This window comes from Podarcis melisellensis, assembly GCF_964234715.1.
Source record: "Podarcis melisellensis genome assembly, chromosome: 1".
NCBI lineage: Eukaryota > Metazoa > Chordata > Lepidosauria > Squamata > Lacertidae > Podarcis > Podarcis melisellensis.
Window position 1 is genome coordinate 27054108 of NC_138528.1, and position 17674 is coordinate 27071781.

The 17674-nt window shown below is 44.4% G+C and overlaps 1 protein-coding gene across 1 annotated transcript in view; it reads right to left on the reverse strand.

Moving 5' to 3' along the window:
• Positions 1-13042: 13042 nt before the first annotated feature.
• Positions 13043-17674, reverse strand: part of TSHR (thyroid stimulating hormone receptor) — a 51144-nt gene continuing 46512 nt past the window's right edge. Inside the window, exons 10-11 of the mRNA XM_081916472.1 lie at positions 16733-16921; positions 13043-15148 (exon numbers count right to left, since the gene is read on the reverse strand). Coding sequence (XP_081772598.1) covers positions 13753-15148; positions 16733-16921 — 1585 coding nt within the window. The 3' untranslated portion in view covers positions 13043-13752. The remainder of the gene's footprint in view (positions 15149-16732; positions 16922-17674) is intronic.

Below are 17674 nucleotides of genomic sequence, written 5' to 3' on the forward strand. Positions count from 1 at the left end.
TTTCCTGCTCAGCTGTTCCATAGTTGTCCTTTTCAAGAGTGGATAAGGTAAGACCCTAGATGGTACTAGTTCTATATTTTGGGATGATAGATTTGTTTATTAAACAGCCTTGTGTGCAGCTGTAGACCTTTGCCGCTGGGCAAGACCTACCTAATGTGTCCCATCAGCAGAAGCCCTTGCAAGGACTTTCACCTGCACTCCTGTAGTGGAGGAAGGGGGATATTGTGTGTGGGTTGTCACCACCCACCTGTCCACTGGCAGGAAGTCAAAACTTTCGAAAGGGTACAGCTGATGTGCAGGGCAACCCCTAATCAGTTCAAATTTCTGCCAACTCTGCTGCAGTTTGCTCTTTCTGCCAGCTTCAGGCATGGGAAAAGAGAAAAGCTGGGGATGTCATTTTGGAAGGGATATTCCTTTGTTCTTTCCTAACTTCTCTTTCCACTCCCTCTGCTTTCCACGTTTTCTCCTGGCTCCATAGATCTCTCCTTTTCTCCTGGTGTCCATTTTCTTTAGCCTTGGAGGCGTCTGGACATTTGGCAGTGGGCGGGTGGGATTGGAAAGGGTTGAAATGCACCAGAAGGGAGCACCCATGTGACCAGGATATCCCTGATCCCAGTAGACAGCGAAATCCATCTGTTCAGATGGGGGAAAGTGAGCTTTTCCTGGACGAGGAGGATGGGGAACGGAGAGGGAGACAATTTCCCCAGACTCTCTGGGCTCAGATATTAAACAGCTCCTGGGGAAGGCCAGAAAGATGGGTCTACTCTGGGAGGTTGACGAACAGGCTGTGGGGCAACCCCAGGGAGTAGGCAATGCCACACCAAGTACTTTCCCAAGTGAAGACCCCCCCAAAAGAGTTTTCCATTTTCCAGAAGAGTTTAAGGAGAACATCTTGCAAGAACGACAGGTTCCTGGGGCTTCTTAAGACAGTGTACTATCATGAAGTGCCTGTATCCCTTTCATAAGCATGTGGTGGAATCATTCCTCCATAATCAGTATTATATGATACACGTAATATGCAGGAACTGTATTTCTACCAAAATGGTGGGTGGTGGGGCAGAGATACCTCATCAAGGTTGAAGAATGAGACAAGAATTGGAAAACAAAAAACAAAATACCTGTGTGGATAAACAAGAAGGCGTTCAGAATATTCTATCCCTAGGAGTATGCCAATAACCTCTGGAGACCAAGGTTGAAAAACATTGCCTTAAGCCATCTAGGTTGTTCAAAGTGCATGTTACCCTATTTTTGCTTGGGAAACTCCATAGTTTTGTTTGCAACTTTTTATCTGTTCAGAAGGAGAGCACTCCCAATGTGGTGGAAAGATTGCCACCTCTCTCTGAATCAGAGAAGAAGACCAAGTAATAGAAGACACTACTAGATATAGAATAGTGACTTAATATGGTGCCCTTTAGGCATCATCTTCAAAAGCAGATTAAACAGGCAGCAGGGCTCCAGGTCAGCATCAGTGTTGTGCTGCTTTTGGTGATGATAAGTAAATGGAGTACACTCCAGTTTAGTAGCCGCGTTTTAGCACATGTCACCATTGGCATATATAACCAATGATTTTCTTGATAACATTAACTATAATCTCTTCGTTTTGCATCATTCTCCCCTAGATGGCAGCCAAAGTGCAGAAAACAATTTCCAGAAGCATGTAGAAAGGCAAATTGAGGAGGAGACTCTCAACATCTGCTGAGTGTTTGACACACTGGCATTTGAAGAAGTCTGCTACTTTTTACAGTTGTGACTGGTGGCAAACGTTGGCCAAAGTTCCTCTCAACTTCACCAGGGTGAAACAGTGAAAGCTATTTAAGCACAAGTTTTTAAAGGAGTGATTTAACATTTCTGCCCACAACATTTCTGTCTTTGAGTGACATGAGCATTCAAGCAAGAGATGCTGGAAGTTACTGTTGAATATGAAAAGATCAAGAAGCACTGGAGCACACGTGAAGACTCGTACATTTAATTAAGGCGTAGGTGGACTAGAGTCTGCATTAACGGGTGCATAAAATGTGATCCTCAGTTGTCACACACACACACACACACACACACACACAAACAGGTTCCTGCATTACACAGGGTTGGATTATATGACCCTTGTGGTCCCTTCCAGTATACCTGAAGGAGCATCTCCACCCCCATCATCCAGCCCGGACACTGAGGTCCAGCGCCGAGGGTCTTCTGGCGGTTCCCTCACTACGAGACGCCAAGTTACAGGGAACCAGGCAGAGGGCCTTTCGGTGGTGGCACCTGCCCTGTGGAACGCCCTCCCACCAGATGTCAAAGAGAAAAACAACTACAGTGGGTTGTTACAGACGCTTCAGGTTACAGACTCCGCTAAACCCAGAAATAGTACATTGGGTTAAGAACTTTCCTTCAGGATGAGAATAGAAATCGCATGATGGCAGCACGGTGGCAGCAGGAAACCCCATTAGCTAAAGTGGTACCTCAGGTTAAGAACAGTTTCAGGTTAAGAACGGACCTCCAGAACGAATTACCGGTAAGTTCTTAACCTGAGGTACCACTGTACCAGACTTTTAGAAGACATCTGAAGGCAGCCCTGTTTAGGGAAACTTTTAATGTTTAACAGACTATTGTATTTTAATATTTTATTGGAATAATAATTATTCCAACTCTATAATTCTATGATTTCATGGACTGGTGTGATGAGGTTGGTTCAATTTAAATGATGATGAGATTAAAAATACAGTAAATTCAACTGGAGTTTAAATATATGCAAAATTACCTTTCACGGCACTAGTTAATTAGCTGAAGCATGGTTGAATAAAGTGACCATATACTTTAACATTTTAATAAGTTGCAAGCAAGATAATACAGCTACCTGCTCTGGTAATGGGTTCTGCTAAGAAACTTGGACAGTATTCAGATACTTTAAAAAGAAATATTTTTTAGTATAAAGCAGTGTTTTCACTGTTGCACACCCAAATCTTTGGCCTACTCTAGTGAAAATCTGGGGTTCCCAGAGTTCTAAATCCCCCAGTATCCTAAATGCAGGGAAGGGAAAACCTTTTCAGCCTAAGGAATTCCTTCCACTGTAGAGAACCTTCTAGGGATTCAAATGCCCATGCTTGGCAGATGTAAAAGCGAGTGGATCGATGGATGTGATTTTTATCAAGCTACAGTAGGCTGTTGTTATTCGTTAAATATGTATACCACCCTTCATCTGTAGATCCCAGGCTGGTTCACAGCCTAAAAATACAAGATAAAAGCAAGAACAAACCAAACCAATAACCCTCCTTCTTTCCCTCCCTCCCTCCCTGCAAAAATACCCAGAGTTTTCTATACCTCCGCAACTCTCCTATCTTACCTCCAAGCAAACAAGAGCCACTGTCACATTCCGGCCAGGCAAAAGCACTCAGGCAGGAAATGGATCAGGGCTGGTGAGGAGAAGATGTGGACTGGTGGGATTTCCCTAAGGGCCAAATAAATAAGGCCTGGAGGGCCACATTTGGTGCCTGGGACTGACCTTACCCCCACCTTGCCTTTAAAGAGGGAGGGCGGGCCTTAGAATACACATTTAATTATTCAGAAAATGTAAAGATTCACAAACAAGCATGTCCACGCACAAAGAAAATATTTAGCCTAAAACGGAGGAGCTGACTCTAAAATATATTTCTACGGAAGGAGAGGCACAAACTGCGCAAGGCAGAATTGCTATGGACCTGATTAACTGAGCACTATCCCGCTGAATGCCTGATCCTGGAGACAAGCCACAGGCTGCCTTCACATGCCCCACTTACAAGTTTCCCAGGCACACCTTGGATGGCTGTTATTGGGAAAAGAAGGCTGGTCTGGCTAGATCCTTGGCCTTGGAGTGGGGCTCTTTGTATGTTAAGTGTCCTTAGAGTTTGAACACGCTGTTCCCCAATCATCCCTCTCCACTGCAGCACAAGAACTATGAGACACCCCCCTCCGACACCCCCCCCCCAGTTTTCACTGCATGGCTGGGGACAAATGGCAGCTTCTATTCTGAAAATATTTAAAACCAACACTGATCTGTGTAATTTAGAAACCCTGTGACCCTGAGTGAAACCACTTGACTGTTTGCTGTTCCAGGCCATTGATGATGACCACTCCATGATATTGCCCCACATCTCTTTCTGGCACAAAACCCAGCATCAACCCCTTAAATGTGAATGGCACTAGAACAGCTGAATCCTGGACTCCATTGGGAAACTGGTAAGGAACAATTATTATGGATATTGTTCAGCATTCATCTTCCTCCCTAGAAAGAAAACTCCAGTGCTGAGGTGAATGTTTACCTGTATTGGGCAACTGTATTCCAAATCTCACTAGATTGTGTAGCAAAAATTCCAGATGCATCGCAATATTTTTAGAAGGTGAGTCTGTGTATGCTGTTTTTAGTTTCATGGTGGAGGAAAGACAGGATGTACAAAATGCTAAGTTAATTATTGTTCTTTTAACAATCATACTCATATCAACTATTGGGCGGGGGGATGTAAACGCCATAAATAAATTAGATCAAAACACCAAATATAAAGGACAATTTTACTTAATTCAGCAAATTAAAGTGCAATGTGCATATCAAAGCCTGGAGATACTTCTAGACATACAGTCAACCAGTGGCACAACTCTGCCAATAATGTATATAGTAATAGTGTCACACACAGTTGAAACAAGTAAATCGCTCTACAGTTAGTTATCTACTGGAAGCGCAAAGTCCTGTAAGTGGGAACGGTTGCAAGAAAGGGTTATTCACATGGCCATATGTAGAGGCAGGGGTCATACGTAAGTAGTCGCAGATGGGCACCTCCTCGCTGTCCCATGGCGAAAGTAGTACAGTAGATCAGAAGACCTGTACTCCAGATGTTTCACAACAGCTTCATCAGTCCATAATACTGAATAATACAAAGCAACATTCCAGTCACAATAGATGAACAGATAAATAATCTATGCGCATAAACCATCTCATGTTGTGTCTTACCTATACACTCAACACGATACAACAGGAGTATAAGATCATCACAGGCACAGCAAGTATGCAACAAATGAGGCAAAACATTTTAAATACATTGCAGATAATTAGAATCAGTCATCACATTTGACTAAACCACACCAACATCACAGGTGTATAAAATCAATCATCAAAGGTACAGCTACACTTCTCTGCTATTACAGCACAAACTAAGACATTAATCACAGTTCATATATAACATCCAAGATAAAATGGCCTCCTAAATTTCTACCTGTTGCCTGTAGATAGCAAAGTGCTTTTTCTTTAAAATTAGATCCACTGTTGTGCCCAAAATTCATAGTTCGTGGAACTGGTGAGGGGACTTCACCAAATATTGCCCGGTTCTGTTGGCAGATAATGGACCCGATCTTCAAGTTCTTTATCAACAACAATAGAGGCCTATCAAGGATTGCAAGTGCAATCTGGTTTACTAATCTGGCATTGTTCACAATGCTTATATCACCTTGTGGCATGCTTTTTTCTCTTCTTTATGTGTAGAGCTTTAGCCCAAAGAGGGGTATCTCCCATGTTTTTTTTAAATGAAGTCTCTCCTATCTCCTCTGCTAGCCTTCAGACATGTTGCTGTTTTGAGAGGTTACTGTGGCTGGGGAGAGTTGCTGGACCATGAGGTGTGGCAAGGACCAGGTGTGGTGTGTTGCTCCCAGGAGAGCAGCTTTGCTTCAGGCTGGAGCACAGCAGAGGAGATGATGCCACTGTTGAAGCAGGAATGGGAAACCTGTGGTCCTACAGCTGTTATTGGACTATAATGCCCATCATCCCTGACCACTGGCAATGCTGGCTTTGGGGGCGGGTGGGGGAGATGGGCTTTGGAGTCCCAGCAAAACCTACAGAGCTACAGGATCTCCACCAAAGGTGTCAACATTTCCCTTTTTAAAAGGGAAAATCTATTTGGAATAAGGGAATTTTCCTTAAAAAGGGGAAAATGTTGGCAGCTATGATCTCCACCCCTGCTAATGAAGAATCCCTTTAGATTGCATCAAGGTGAATTAGTGAGACGTTGCTACAGGTGCTATCACTACAGTGGTACCTCAGGTTAAGAACTTAATTCGTTCTGGAGGTCCGTTCTTAACCTGAAACCGTTCTTAACCTGAGGTACCACTTTAGCTAATGGGGCCTCCTGCTACCGCCGCACCGCCACCATGCAATTTCTGTTCTCATTCTGAAGCAAAGTTCTTAACCCGAAGCACTATTTCTGGGTTAGCGGAGTCTGTAACCTGAAGTGTATGTAACCCAAGGTACCACTGTATTTGCAGTGAAAGTCTCCACCCATTACTCGGAATTGGGCTGTATAATTCTTTCAGAATCTGATTCTTTGGGGCTCTTCCAATGATGACATCACACAACTGGTTTACCTCTCTAACCCAAGCCTTCCTGAATTTGTTTTTCTCTGCTTGGTACAGATTGTGATGTGTCAATATGCTAGGATTCACCAATTAGTTTTAATTCACTATAGCATGCCTCTTGATATTGTGTTGCTAACTGTCTTGAGAAGGGCTTCTAAGATGCATAGTGCTCTGGCAGTAGAAAAAGAGGTGTATGAATTTAAATACAACGAATAAAATAAAATGTTTGGGAGGGAGAAGGTTCATGCTAGTAACTCTTGTGCTGAGAACAATGGAAGCAAGTAAACAGGTGAGTGCTGAGAATAGCGAACCTGAAAGAAGCACATCTGCTACTACCCAAGACCATGTAAGAAAGCACTTGAAGGGCTACTTCTCATGGTTGGAATAAAAGAGAGAGAGAGAGAGAGGTTCAAAAAGTCAAGTAAGAGAAGAGAGACAGTGCAGCTCTTTATGCCAAAAAACATATACGGACAATACGGTCCATGAAATGAACAACTGCAGAACAACTGCAGGTACCATCTGAGTACTACAGAAAATGCTCAGTTCTTCCTAACATTAAAAACCAAGATGACAAAGCCAGAAAATATGCCTGAATATACATTAGTGATTTTTAAACAAGGCAGCAGTTAAACCAACACATTTAGATATGCAGTCAGTCTGTAGATAGAAATAGTTATTATTTGCTATTGAAAAGACTGGTTTCCCACACCACACCACCCACCCTAAACTTTGCATATACTACCCACTGAATTACAATGTGCACAAATAGAAAATGTAATGCAATATATATATATATATATAAAACATTGTAAGGCAACGGTTACAATCCTACTTTATACAGGACAAAACTATGCTTCTGGCACTTCAACACTTTATCTGCTGTGCAAATGGAAGTCTGCTTCCAAGGGTAGATATACTGTACATTGCTGGTACAGGAGTGACAAATTGCAGGTATTCTCACCTCCACAAATAGAAAGCTTGAGTCCCAAAGCAGGGGAATAGTACTTTATTTTCATTCAATAGCTTTTTAATTTCACTGACTTCCCATAACAATGACTTAAACCTTTTCAATGAAACTGGCAAAATCAAAATGCTTTCTATAAGATGACTGGTTCCTCCTTCTCCTCAAATGCATACTCTCATTTTATAAGAACTAAAGTGAAGAGCATTGTTCCCTTTACCATTTCTTTCTTTCTTTTTTTTCCTATTCAGCCATGCTCTCTTTTATGACTGCCTGCTCTTTTGACAGGGAGATTCATGGTTCAGTCTAATTATTTTTTCTAAAAAAATGTTTCCCCCCCCATTGTTTTCCCCCCAAAAAGGACACATGAGAACATAAAATTTAGCCCAATCTTGAGCACTTGCGTATTAACAAGCGTTTTAGATTTTTTTCTTTTTATTTTATTTAGGTAACCTATATCCACTTCAAAATCTCTGAATGGTTCACATCAGCATCAGCATCATCAAAAGAAATAAATGCAAAAATCACAATTAAAAACCCACGTTTTAAAGCAGAACAAAGCATACGGGGACCATATTAATCACTAGTAGATCCAAAATACAGAAATACAACAGAAACAAGCAGCCCTGCCCACCAAATGTTGTTGTTGTTGTTGGCATCCATTGGTCCTGGGAAACAATGGAGAGGTGAAGTCAACCTGTTGGAGAGGTACAGTGTCCGTTGTGGCTGTAGAGACTGATGTGGGAGAGACATGTTTTGTTGCAGCTGGGGCAGATGAAGGTGCCCGGTTGTGCTGCTGCAGATGCACCATGGCATTTCTTCTCCCTGCAGCCCTCCCAGCAGTCATTCCTCTTCTGGTCACTGCTGTGGATAAACAACCGGACTGTCTCCAGGCACTGCATATGACGGGGTTAATGTTGCCAGTCTTCATGTCTTGTTTGCAGACATCTTTGTAACACAGGTCTGGTGCCTGAAGCCAGCTCCCCATAGAATACATCTTTGGGGACTGTGACGTCTTCTGTTCTGTGGACATGACCAAGCCAAAATAGATGTTATTGAGGCAGAAGTGAGAACATGCTGGGAATGTGAGCTTGAAGAGCACATCTTTGTTTGAGATTCTGTGATGCCCAAAATGTGATGCCCAAAATCTTCCTGACACAGCATGTATGGAAGGCTGAGAGGTCTTAAGTTGCTCACGGCTCACTTCCATAAAACAGCATGCTCAACATACAAGCCTGGTAGACCTTCATCTTGGTATTGGTTGTTAGCATCACATTCTCCCATACCTTTTTGGAAAGTGAGCCATTGCCATGACTGCCTTGCCAATACACTTGTCCAGCTCAGCATCAGTGCAGATGTTGCTGGTTTTGGTGGAACCCAGGTAGAGAAAATCACCAAGCATGTGGTCACCAGCACTTATGTGTGGAGCACTGGCTGTTGGTCTTTGTCAGGCTGATGGTCAAGCCCAACAGTTGATGAATTTCTGTAGAGTTTCCTCAGAGTGGGCTGTGAAGGTTGCATCATCTGCAAACAACATCTCTCGGATAAGGACCTGCCACACTTTTGCCTTGGCATGGAGATGAGCCAGGCTGAACAGACTTGCCACTGCTTGAATGAAAGTACACAGTGTCTTCAGTGGAGCTAAGGAATATGGAGAAGGCATCAGGGACAAGAGGCATACATGTATAGGTAACAGCAGCACTCACTTCTTCTGCTATGTCCCTTTGCCATTAGAGCATCAAGATCCACAACTGGAGCTTCACTTCGCTTCAGTCTTGCAAATGTTAAATGTTATTAGGAAATCCAACTACTGATCTTCTTGTATTTACTTACTTGTGCAGTCTTCTGAGTGCTAGTAAGTCTCCAGCATTCTTTTTCTAGAATTTCAAGCTTGTCCATTTTTTGCACTGATTCTGGCCTTTTTCCTTCGGAATCTGGGTCTGCTGTTCTAGAAGCAGATTCTTTTCCAACTCTGCATTGACTGTCATTTTTCTCGTGTAATCAAGTTGCTCCTCCAGCAAACAGTAGCAAGACTGTGCTGCCCCTAACTGCATGCTTACAATTTTCATTTCTTGCATCGTTTCCTGGTGAGTTACATCCTTCTCATTTAAGTCATGCTAAAAAGCCTTTTTATACTGGGCAGCTTCTCTGGACGGGCAGTTTAGGTCACCGTCAGCCTGAGATCTCTCTAATTCAAGATGGTGGAACTTTTATTGAAGAGTTTTCAGGGCTGCCACTAGAGCTTGGCTTTTTTGGTGTAGGACTGTCTTTTGTGCTAGCTGTTGCCTCCTTTGATCGGATGTTAGAAAATGCAGAGTATATGTTATCTTGAGGCTGAAGAAAACTATGAGAGGCAGTGTGGTGTAGTGGTTAAGAGAGGTGGGGAACCGGGTTCGCGTCTCTGCTCCTCCACATGCAGCTGCTGGGTGACCTTGGGCTAGTCACACTTCTTTGAAGTCTCTCAGCCCCACTCATCTCACAGAGTGTTTGTTGTGGGGGAGGAAGGGAAAGGAGAATGTTAGCCGCTTTGAGACTCCTTCGGGTAGTGATAAAGCGGGATATCAAATCCAAACTCTTCTTCTTCTCTTCTATGTAGCTATGCTTACTTCCTAGAGCATCATTCACTTGGACCATCACATGTACTGAGCAGTAGCATCCCAATATGTCCTCATGGTGACTCTATTTAGGTACTAATTCTTGTACAACTTCATCAGTAATGTGAGGCAGGCCAGAAAGCCCTGACACCTCTTAACTGGTAGATTTTAACTCGATTGCATTCTTTAAATAAATTGACAGGCACATTCCATTCCATGTTTGGACTATTTCCATTATAAATCTTTGTATTTGATTTTGTTTTCAAATAAGCTTCAAACCTTACATCAGATTTTAAAATGTGCAAGTAGCCTTTCCTGTGCAGGTTCTACTTTGTATTTGCCAGAAAATCTTAAGCCTTGTGACATGGATGATCAGAAGGAAGGGGTGAGGAACAGGAAATGTGATCTAGGTCACACAGCAAGACTGAAGAGATGGCTGTTTGTGTGAGCAGTTTGCTTCTGTTCTTGTAGCTCTCTGCATCACAGTCATAAGCAGATGTTGGATGCAAAGGACTACACACACACACACACACACCAATGTCCATGCCTTAATGTGCGGCAAGGCCATAAGCACATGGATCAGGTTTAATCTGTGTAGTACATGCATTCCTCAGAGAGGGAGTGGTGATGAAAGAGCCTGTGGTGGAACCATTACTAAAGAAATCCACTCTTGAGCCTGGCAATATTTATGAGGGTCACACTACCTGCAGTTTTCCATACCGTACTCTAAGGTATTAATGCACATGGTTGTATCTCAGCTCCAGGGTTTTCTGAAGGAAACAGATTATATGGATCCATTCCAGTCTGGTTTTAGACCTTGTTTTGGAATGAAATCCAACTTGGTAGCCACAGTGCAGGGGTGCGGATCCTTCAGTCTACATGCCAAATTTGACCCATGATGCTGTCCACAGTCCCTGCCCCATGCTGGGCATCACATGTGACATCAAGCGTGGGGCAGGTAGAGACAAAACTGCATTGGCTGGGTGTCTGAGTTCTCTGTGGGGGAATCTATTGTGCAGCCGATCCCTGCAGAAAGCAGCTCTGCTAGCCTCTGCTTGCAAAGAAGAAGAAGAAGATTTTGTATTTGATATCCTGCCTTTCACTCCCTTTAAGGAGTCTCAAAGCGGCTAACATTCTCCTTTCCCTTCCTCCCCCACAACAAACACTCTGTGAGGTGAGTGAGGCTGAGAGACTTCAAAGAAGTGTGACTAGCGCAAGGTCACCCAGCAGCTGAATGTGGAGGAGTGGAGACGCGAACCCGGTTCCCCAGATTACAAGACTACCGCTCTTAACCACTACACCACACTGGCTCGCCCTTTACTTTGGCTCCCACATGCCTGAAAACCCAGCCAGCTATCGGGTGCTTGGGAAATGGACTTTGACAGGTGTGCAGGACAAACCATCTGTTAAGCCTTTGACATCGTAATGTTGCCAGGTGATTGGCAGGTGGGATGTGCCACCCACCTGTCAAAGTTGACCTACAGGGGTGGGGACAGATAAAGATCTGGGCTGCCTGGCCCAGAATTTCCCCACTGCTGCCCTTGTGGATGAGCTGCATCAGGAGATGGACACAGAGAGTGCTATGTTGCTGTTTCTCCTGGATATCTCAGCCACTTTTGATATTGTCTATCACGGGATTCTTCTGGGCCATCTGTTTGGGATGGGCTTATGTGATACTGCTCTCCTCAGTGGTTCTGTTCCTGCCTGGAAGAATGAACCCAAATGTTAATGCTGGGAGACTGCTGTTCTAAGCTGATGGGCTTTGGCCTGTGGGCAACGGCAAAGTTCCATCTTATCTCCTGTGTTTTTTTAATATTTACACGAAACTACTGGGTAAGGACGGGATGCGGGTGGCGCTGTGGGTTAAAGCCTCAGCGCCTAGGGCTTGCCGATCGAAAGGTCGGCGGTTCGAATCCCCACGGCGGGGTGCGCTCCTGTTGTTCGGTCCCAGCGCCTGCCAACCTAGCAGTTCGAAAGCACCCTCGGGTGCAAGTAGATAAATAGGGACCGCTTTCTAGCAGGAAGGTAAACGGCGTTTCCGTGTGCAGCTCTGGCTCGCCAGAGCAGCGATGTCACACTGGCCACGTGACCCGGAAGTGTCTTCGGACAGCGCTGGCCCCTGGCCTCTTGAGTGAGATGGGCGCACAACCCCAGAGTCTGGCAAGACTGGCCCGTACGGGCAGGGGTACCTTTACCTTTACCTTTACTGGGTAAGGTCATCTGAAGACTCAGGCCTCTGAGTTGCCATCAGTATGCAGATGACATCCAGCTCATTCCCCATTTCCCAGTTCCAGGGAAGCAGCAGAAGTGATAAACCGGGCAGTTCATGAGTGCGTACAGAAGAAGGAGTTAAAAGGATGTAACTTAATCTAGACAAGATGGAGGCAACTATTTGTTGTGGACACTGGTGATCTAGGTGAAGTTATTCATCCTGTCTTAGGTGGGGCTGGACTTCCCTTGAAGGAACAAGCTTTGGGGGGTACTGCTTGATTCATTGATTTCCCAGGATGCTCAGGTGGAAGCAGTTGCTTGCAGTGCCTTTTGTCAGCTTCACCGGATAAGCAATCTTATCTGGAGAAGGCGGGTTTGGCTTCAGTCATCTATGCTACAGGTGCTTGATAGTTTAAGTGCCCTTTCTGCCAGAAGAGTTTAGGTTTACAATGAACTCTATGTGGGGCTGCATTTGATGACGGTTCAGAAGATTCAACTGGTCCCAGAATGTAGCAGCCAGAAGTTTTGTTCTGGTGCTTGCAGGCCAGCAAATAGAGCACCTGTCTTAGGGCAGCTCCATTGGTTGTCTATGTCCCTCCAGGCTCAATTCGAAGCATTGGTTTTAGTCCTTGAAGACCGGCTTAGTTTAAGGATCACCTGCTCCCCTATGGGCTTGTCTAGGAATGAAGATCAGCTTCAAGGGCCTTGGTGCTATTTTAGGAATATAGTTCAGAGCTGGAGCACATGCTTCGCTTGCACAAAGTTCTAGTTAAGTCCCTGGCATGGAACCCTGCCTTGCACTCTGGAGAGAAGCTGCTGGTTAGTAATGACAATATTGGGCTAGATCAGGGGTCAGCAAACTTTTTCAGCAGGGGGCCGGTCCGCTGTCCCTCAGACCTTGTGGGGAGCTGGACTATATTTTGAAGGGGGAAAAATGAACGCATTCCTTTGCCCCGCAAATAACCCAGAGCTGCATTTTAAATAAAAGGACACATTCTACTCATGTAAAAACATGCTGATTCCCGGACCATCCGCGGGCCGGATTTAGAAGGCTATTGGGTTCTAGCCCCCGGGCCTTAGTTTGCCTACCCATGGGCTAGATGGACTACTAATCTGATTCAGTACAAGGCAGCTTCCTATGTTCCTAGGAGTGAGCACAAGAGACAAGTCCTTCTGTGTAAGAGTGTGTCCACTCTGAAATGCCCTCCTAATCAAAACCCACTGGGTTCTCTTTCTGTGTATTGTCTGCCAAGCATGAAAGGTATTAATTTAAATGGGGTTTTAACCCCTAATTTTACTGTGACCCCTAATCTTATTGTCTCTAGTTTTGATGTGTAACATATTTAGCTCTTGCTGCCGCTAGGTTTGCATTTTGTTTTAAGTGCTGCTTTTAACTTCTTACTGCTGTTAGAAATGGCACTTGCATTCTTACTGATTATATGGTTTTTTTAATGAAAATGTTGCATGCCACTCTGGGTACTTTGGGTAGAAGAATGGGATATAAATAAATTATTATTATTTTACAGCAGCCAAGCAGCTGCATAATTGGACAGTAAATGGTACCGACCGTAGCGCAGGGTTAAGAGATTTACTATTACTGATCTGACGATTAGGAGATCCAGATTAAGCAAGGGTTCCCCGAGACTGCAGCAGTATTGCAGGATGGTAGTCTTCAGGTGAGCCATGAGGAAGGTTTGTGAGATTCTGGCCCATCCCCCTGTTGCCCTTCTGGCTGCAAGAGCCGCTGCTGTTCTTGGGGGAGACTGTTTGACCCCTGTAGACTTGAGCCTGGTGCTCGCATAATCCAAACTTGCTGAGCAAGATGAAGACATCCCTTCGGAAAGCTTTGGTAAAGATAGCATACAGGAACGGGTTGGCACAAGAGTTGAGGGGATAGAAGAGGACCAGCAGGATTTTCGAGTTGCTGACTGTTATAAGAGGTTTGTTCATAATAGCAGACAAAGCATAGAATGAGATTGGTGCCACACATAAGAAGTCAGTAAAAATCAGCACAGCCATCCTTTTGGCAATGATGGTGTCCTTGTCTCCTGATTTGTATTGGGGATTCCGCACAGTGATGTAGATCTTTATGTAGCAGGCACAAATGACGATGAAAGCAATGATGTTCAGCATCAAAACAATGATGACGTAGGCTTGACCCAAGGGCGTTTCGGTATCCATGGGGAGGCAGATACTGACTTTGCCGTAGCTGCTGACTCCAACCAATGGTAAAAGGGCAAGAAGGAAACACACCAGCCAGCCACCCAACATGATAACAGAAGCATGCAAGAGACGGATTTTCTTGTCCAAGCGCATCGCAAAGGTGATGGCATACCAGCGTTCCAGGGTGATTGCGGTCAAGGTGAAGACAGACAACTCACTAGCAAAGACAGTGAAGAAGCCCGCTGTGCTGCAGCCGGGCCCAGTCTGCCAGTCGATAGCATGGTTGTAGTATTCTGATCGAGTGTAAAGATCCACCGAAGCAATCAGGAGAAGGTATAATCCCATACAGAAATCAGCAAAGGCCAAGTTGCACATCAGGAATCGTGGGACGGTCAACTTGTAATGGCTGGTGAGGAGAATGAAGAGAACAAAAACATTGCCCACAATGGCTAGCAGGTTCACAAACCACACCACGACCCTTAGAAATTTGTAGCCCATGATGTCTTCGCAAGGGTTGAACTCGTCAGGTCCTGGCGTGCAGCTGATGTCGTCTGTGCCCGCACAGATAATGTAGTCATAATGGCTGTCAAATGTTGGCATACTCTCCTCTTGAGGGTTCTTGAGCTCCTGGCCAAACCCAACCTCTTTGTTGTCGTGCTCTTCAAGAAAGACAAAGTAATGAGAATTCCCACGAACATCTCTACTGAATTTGGAGTTCTCGTCATACACTGCCTCGGTGAGGTCTGAATAATCTTCTGCGTAGTCTTGGTAAAAGGGGCCCCTGAAGGCAGTGGCAGATCTTCTCTTGCGGACGTTATGAGTATTAGTATGGTTGCAGAACAGTGACTCTAGCAGTCTAAAAGGACAGAGGAGAAGAAGAATTGTCACTAAGGTATTTAGTTCATGTTGAGCCCAGCAACTGAGGTGATGGGAAGCTATTCATTGTAATCTAGGCATAAGAAATATATTATTCAAGGGATTTTGGACCCAAACTATTACCTGAGACCTTCTCTAAATATGACACATACATAATTGAATAGCATTTCACATGCTATTATGTATTATTTAATTGTCCTGCAATGGTGCTATTCTATTATTCATTTATGTTTATTAAAAGGAATTTCCACAGTGCCTTCCTAACAATGAGAAGTCTACAAGGCTGCTTATATTAGACATTACAAATTAGTGGGTGGATGCATGGGTGGAAATCCTAATTCTAATAATTTTGAACTAGAGCTGGAATTCAGGATAAAACCCAACAAAACAAAACAAAAGCAATAAAGGAATACTGATGTGTCAGGGAACTGACATCGGAGCCAGAAGTGGAGGCAGGGCTCCCAAGCGATGCCAGAGAAGGGCCAAGCAGGGAGAGAGGGGATTCATCAGCTGGGGAAGGAAATCAGCGTAACACCAGGGATAAAGGGGGGCGGATGGGGGAATCGGAGAGAGGGCTCCAGGACTCTTCGCTGGAGACCAGCGGGGAGAGCACAGGTCCTCCGCTACCCACACCCACACTGCGCAGAAGACTTCCGCACAGGGAAAGTAGGCGTAGACTTGGCGTCAAAGAACTTCTTTGCTGGAAGAAGTTTAAGAAACGCCCACTGACGGATTCTGCTAGCGACTGAACAGCCACGAAGTGAAGGGCTGTCCAGCCAGGAAAGGTTTAACCAGGCTACCTAGCCAAGAGTGGCGGCAACTTACACACGAACAACCCCATATAACCATTACATGATGGTTTTTCTGTGGTGGCTCCCCACTTGTGGAATCGTCTCTCCTCAGGGACTCGCCTGGTGCCTTCATTACATATCTTTTGGCGCCAGGCAAAAATACTCCTCTTCTCCCAAGTCCATGTCCAAAGTCCATTTTGGGGGCCTAATTCGGCCCCCGTGGCAGTATATGTCCTGGGGTAAAATTCTAAAAAAATCTCAGCATCTTCAATCCTAAAGAAAAGCTCAATAACTCTTTGGTCAGCCCTCACACATGTTCACTTCATCAAATCTGGCCCTCTGAAAAAAGTTTGGACACCTCTGATCTTTGGCCTTTTAAACTGTGTGTGAGAGGGTTATTTTTTTGTTTTGTTTTGTTATTACAGTATGTAATTTTTGTGTTTTTATATTGTAAACTGCCCTGTGATCTTTGGATGAAGGGCAGTATAGAAATTTAATTAATAATAGTATTAATAATTAAAAGCTAGGGTGAATAGAATGGATTTGGCCTGGCACCTAAGTGATGATCAGCAGAGCGCAGAGTCCTTGGAGAAGGAATTCCAGAGTTTGGGTGCCACCCCAGATAAGGTCCTTTCTCTACCTGCCTTATGAAAGTGGGGCACAGCTGAAGATGGACCTTGGAAAATTATCTCAGTTGCCAGGCATGTTCATGAGAAAGGAGACACTGTGGCCCCAGATGGTTTTAGAATTTAATTTAAATTGTTAAGACTTACCCCTTGGCTTTCTTCCAGTTCTTGAAAGCACAGCAGTGACTTTGGTATGACAGCTCAGCATTAGCAAGATAAGGAAAAGTCTGTATAGGGGGGAATTTCTTTAGGGCCCAGGTATTTTTAGCCATCAGTTCTTTAAGGTTTTCCAGTCCTCTTGCTGGAAGAGTGGTGATACCTGTCTGGGAAACATCGCTGAGGATATGCATAGAGAAAAAAATGAGGGGTAATAGATTAGATCATATTTTCTTTAAGTGCTTCATAACTCATGGATGGCAGAAAAAATACACAGTCAAAATGAAACACAGAAGGCACCTGATATATGTACCGGATCTTTGAGTTGGGAATGTAACTCCATCCAAAACAACCAATTGTTCTGTCTACCTACCCATAAAACCTCCATCTTCCCACCATTCAGACTCAGTTTATTGGCCCTCATCCAGTCCGCCACTGCATTCAGGCCCTAATCCAGGACTTGCACAGCCTCTCCTCATTCAGATATTATAGACAAATAGATTTATGTGCAACCGTTATAAGAAAAAACTGCTCCTTTTTCCTTATGGGGTATCCAAGAGCCCATATAGAGTCCTTAAGTGGGTTTCCTACTGGTAGGAGAAAGTAACAGAGGCCAACCAGGGTATACTGAGAAGCAAAGCGGCTAGTAAGCCTGATCTTTATTAAACCGTCGCAACAGGGTCCCCACTCACTACATGCAGGAGGGAGGAGAACCCTGAACAATGGTACACATTATATAGACTTTTGAAACTGCCCACCCTGCAGCCCAAGACCACCCCACTAAAACATCCTACATACATCACAGGAGGTGGTCTACAGCAGAAAGCCTTTCTGCCAGGATACCTGATAATGGTCACTGATTGCATTACCTGGGCAGCCTGGCCATTCTTTTGTGATGGTTAATACTTTAGTTCCTGAATCTAGGTCACAGGC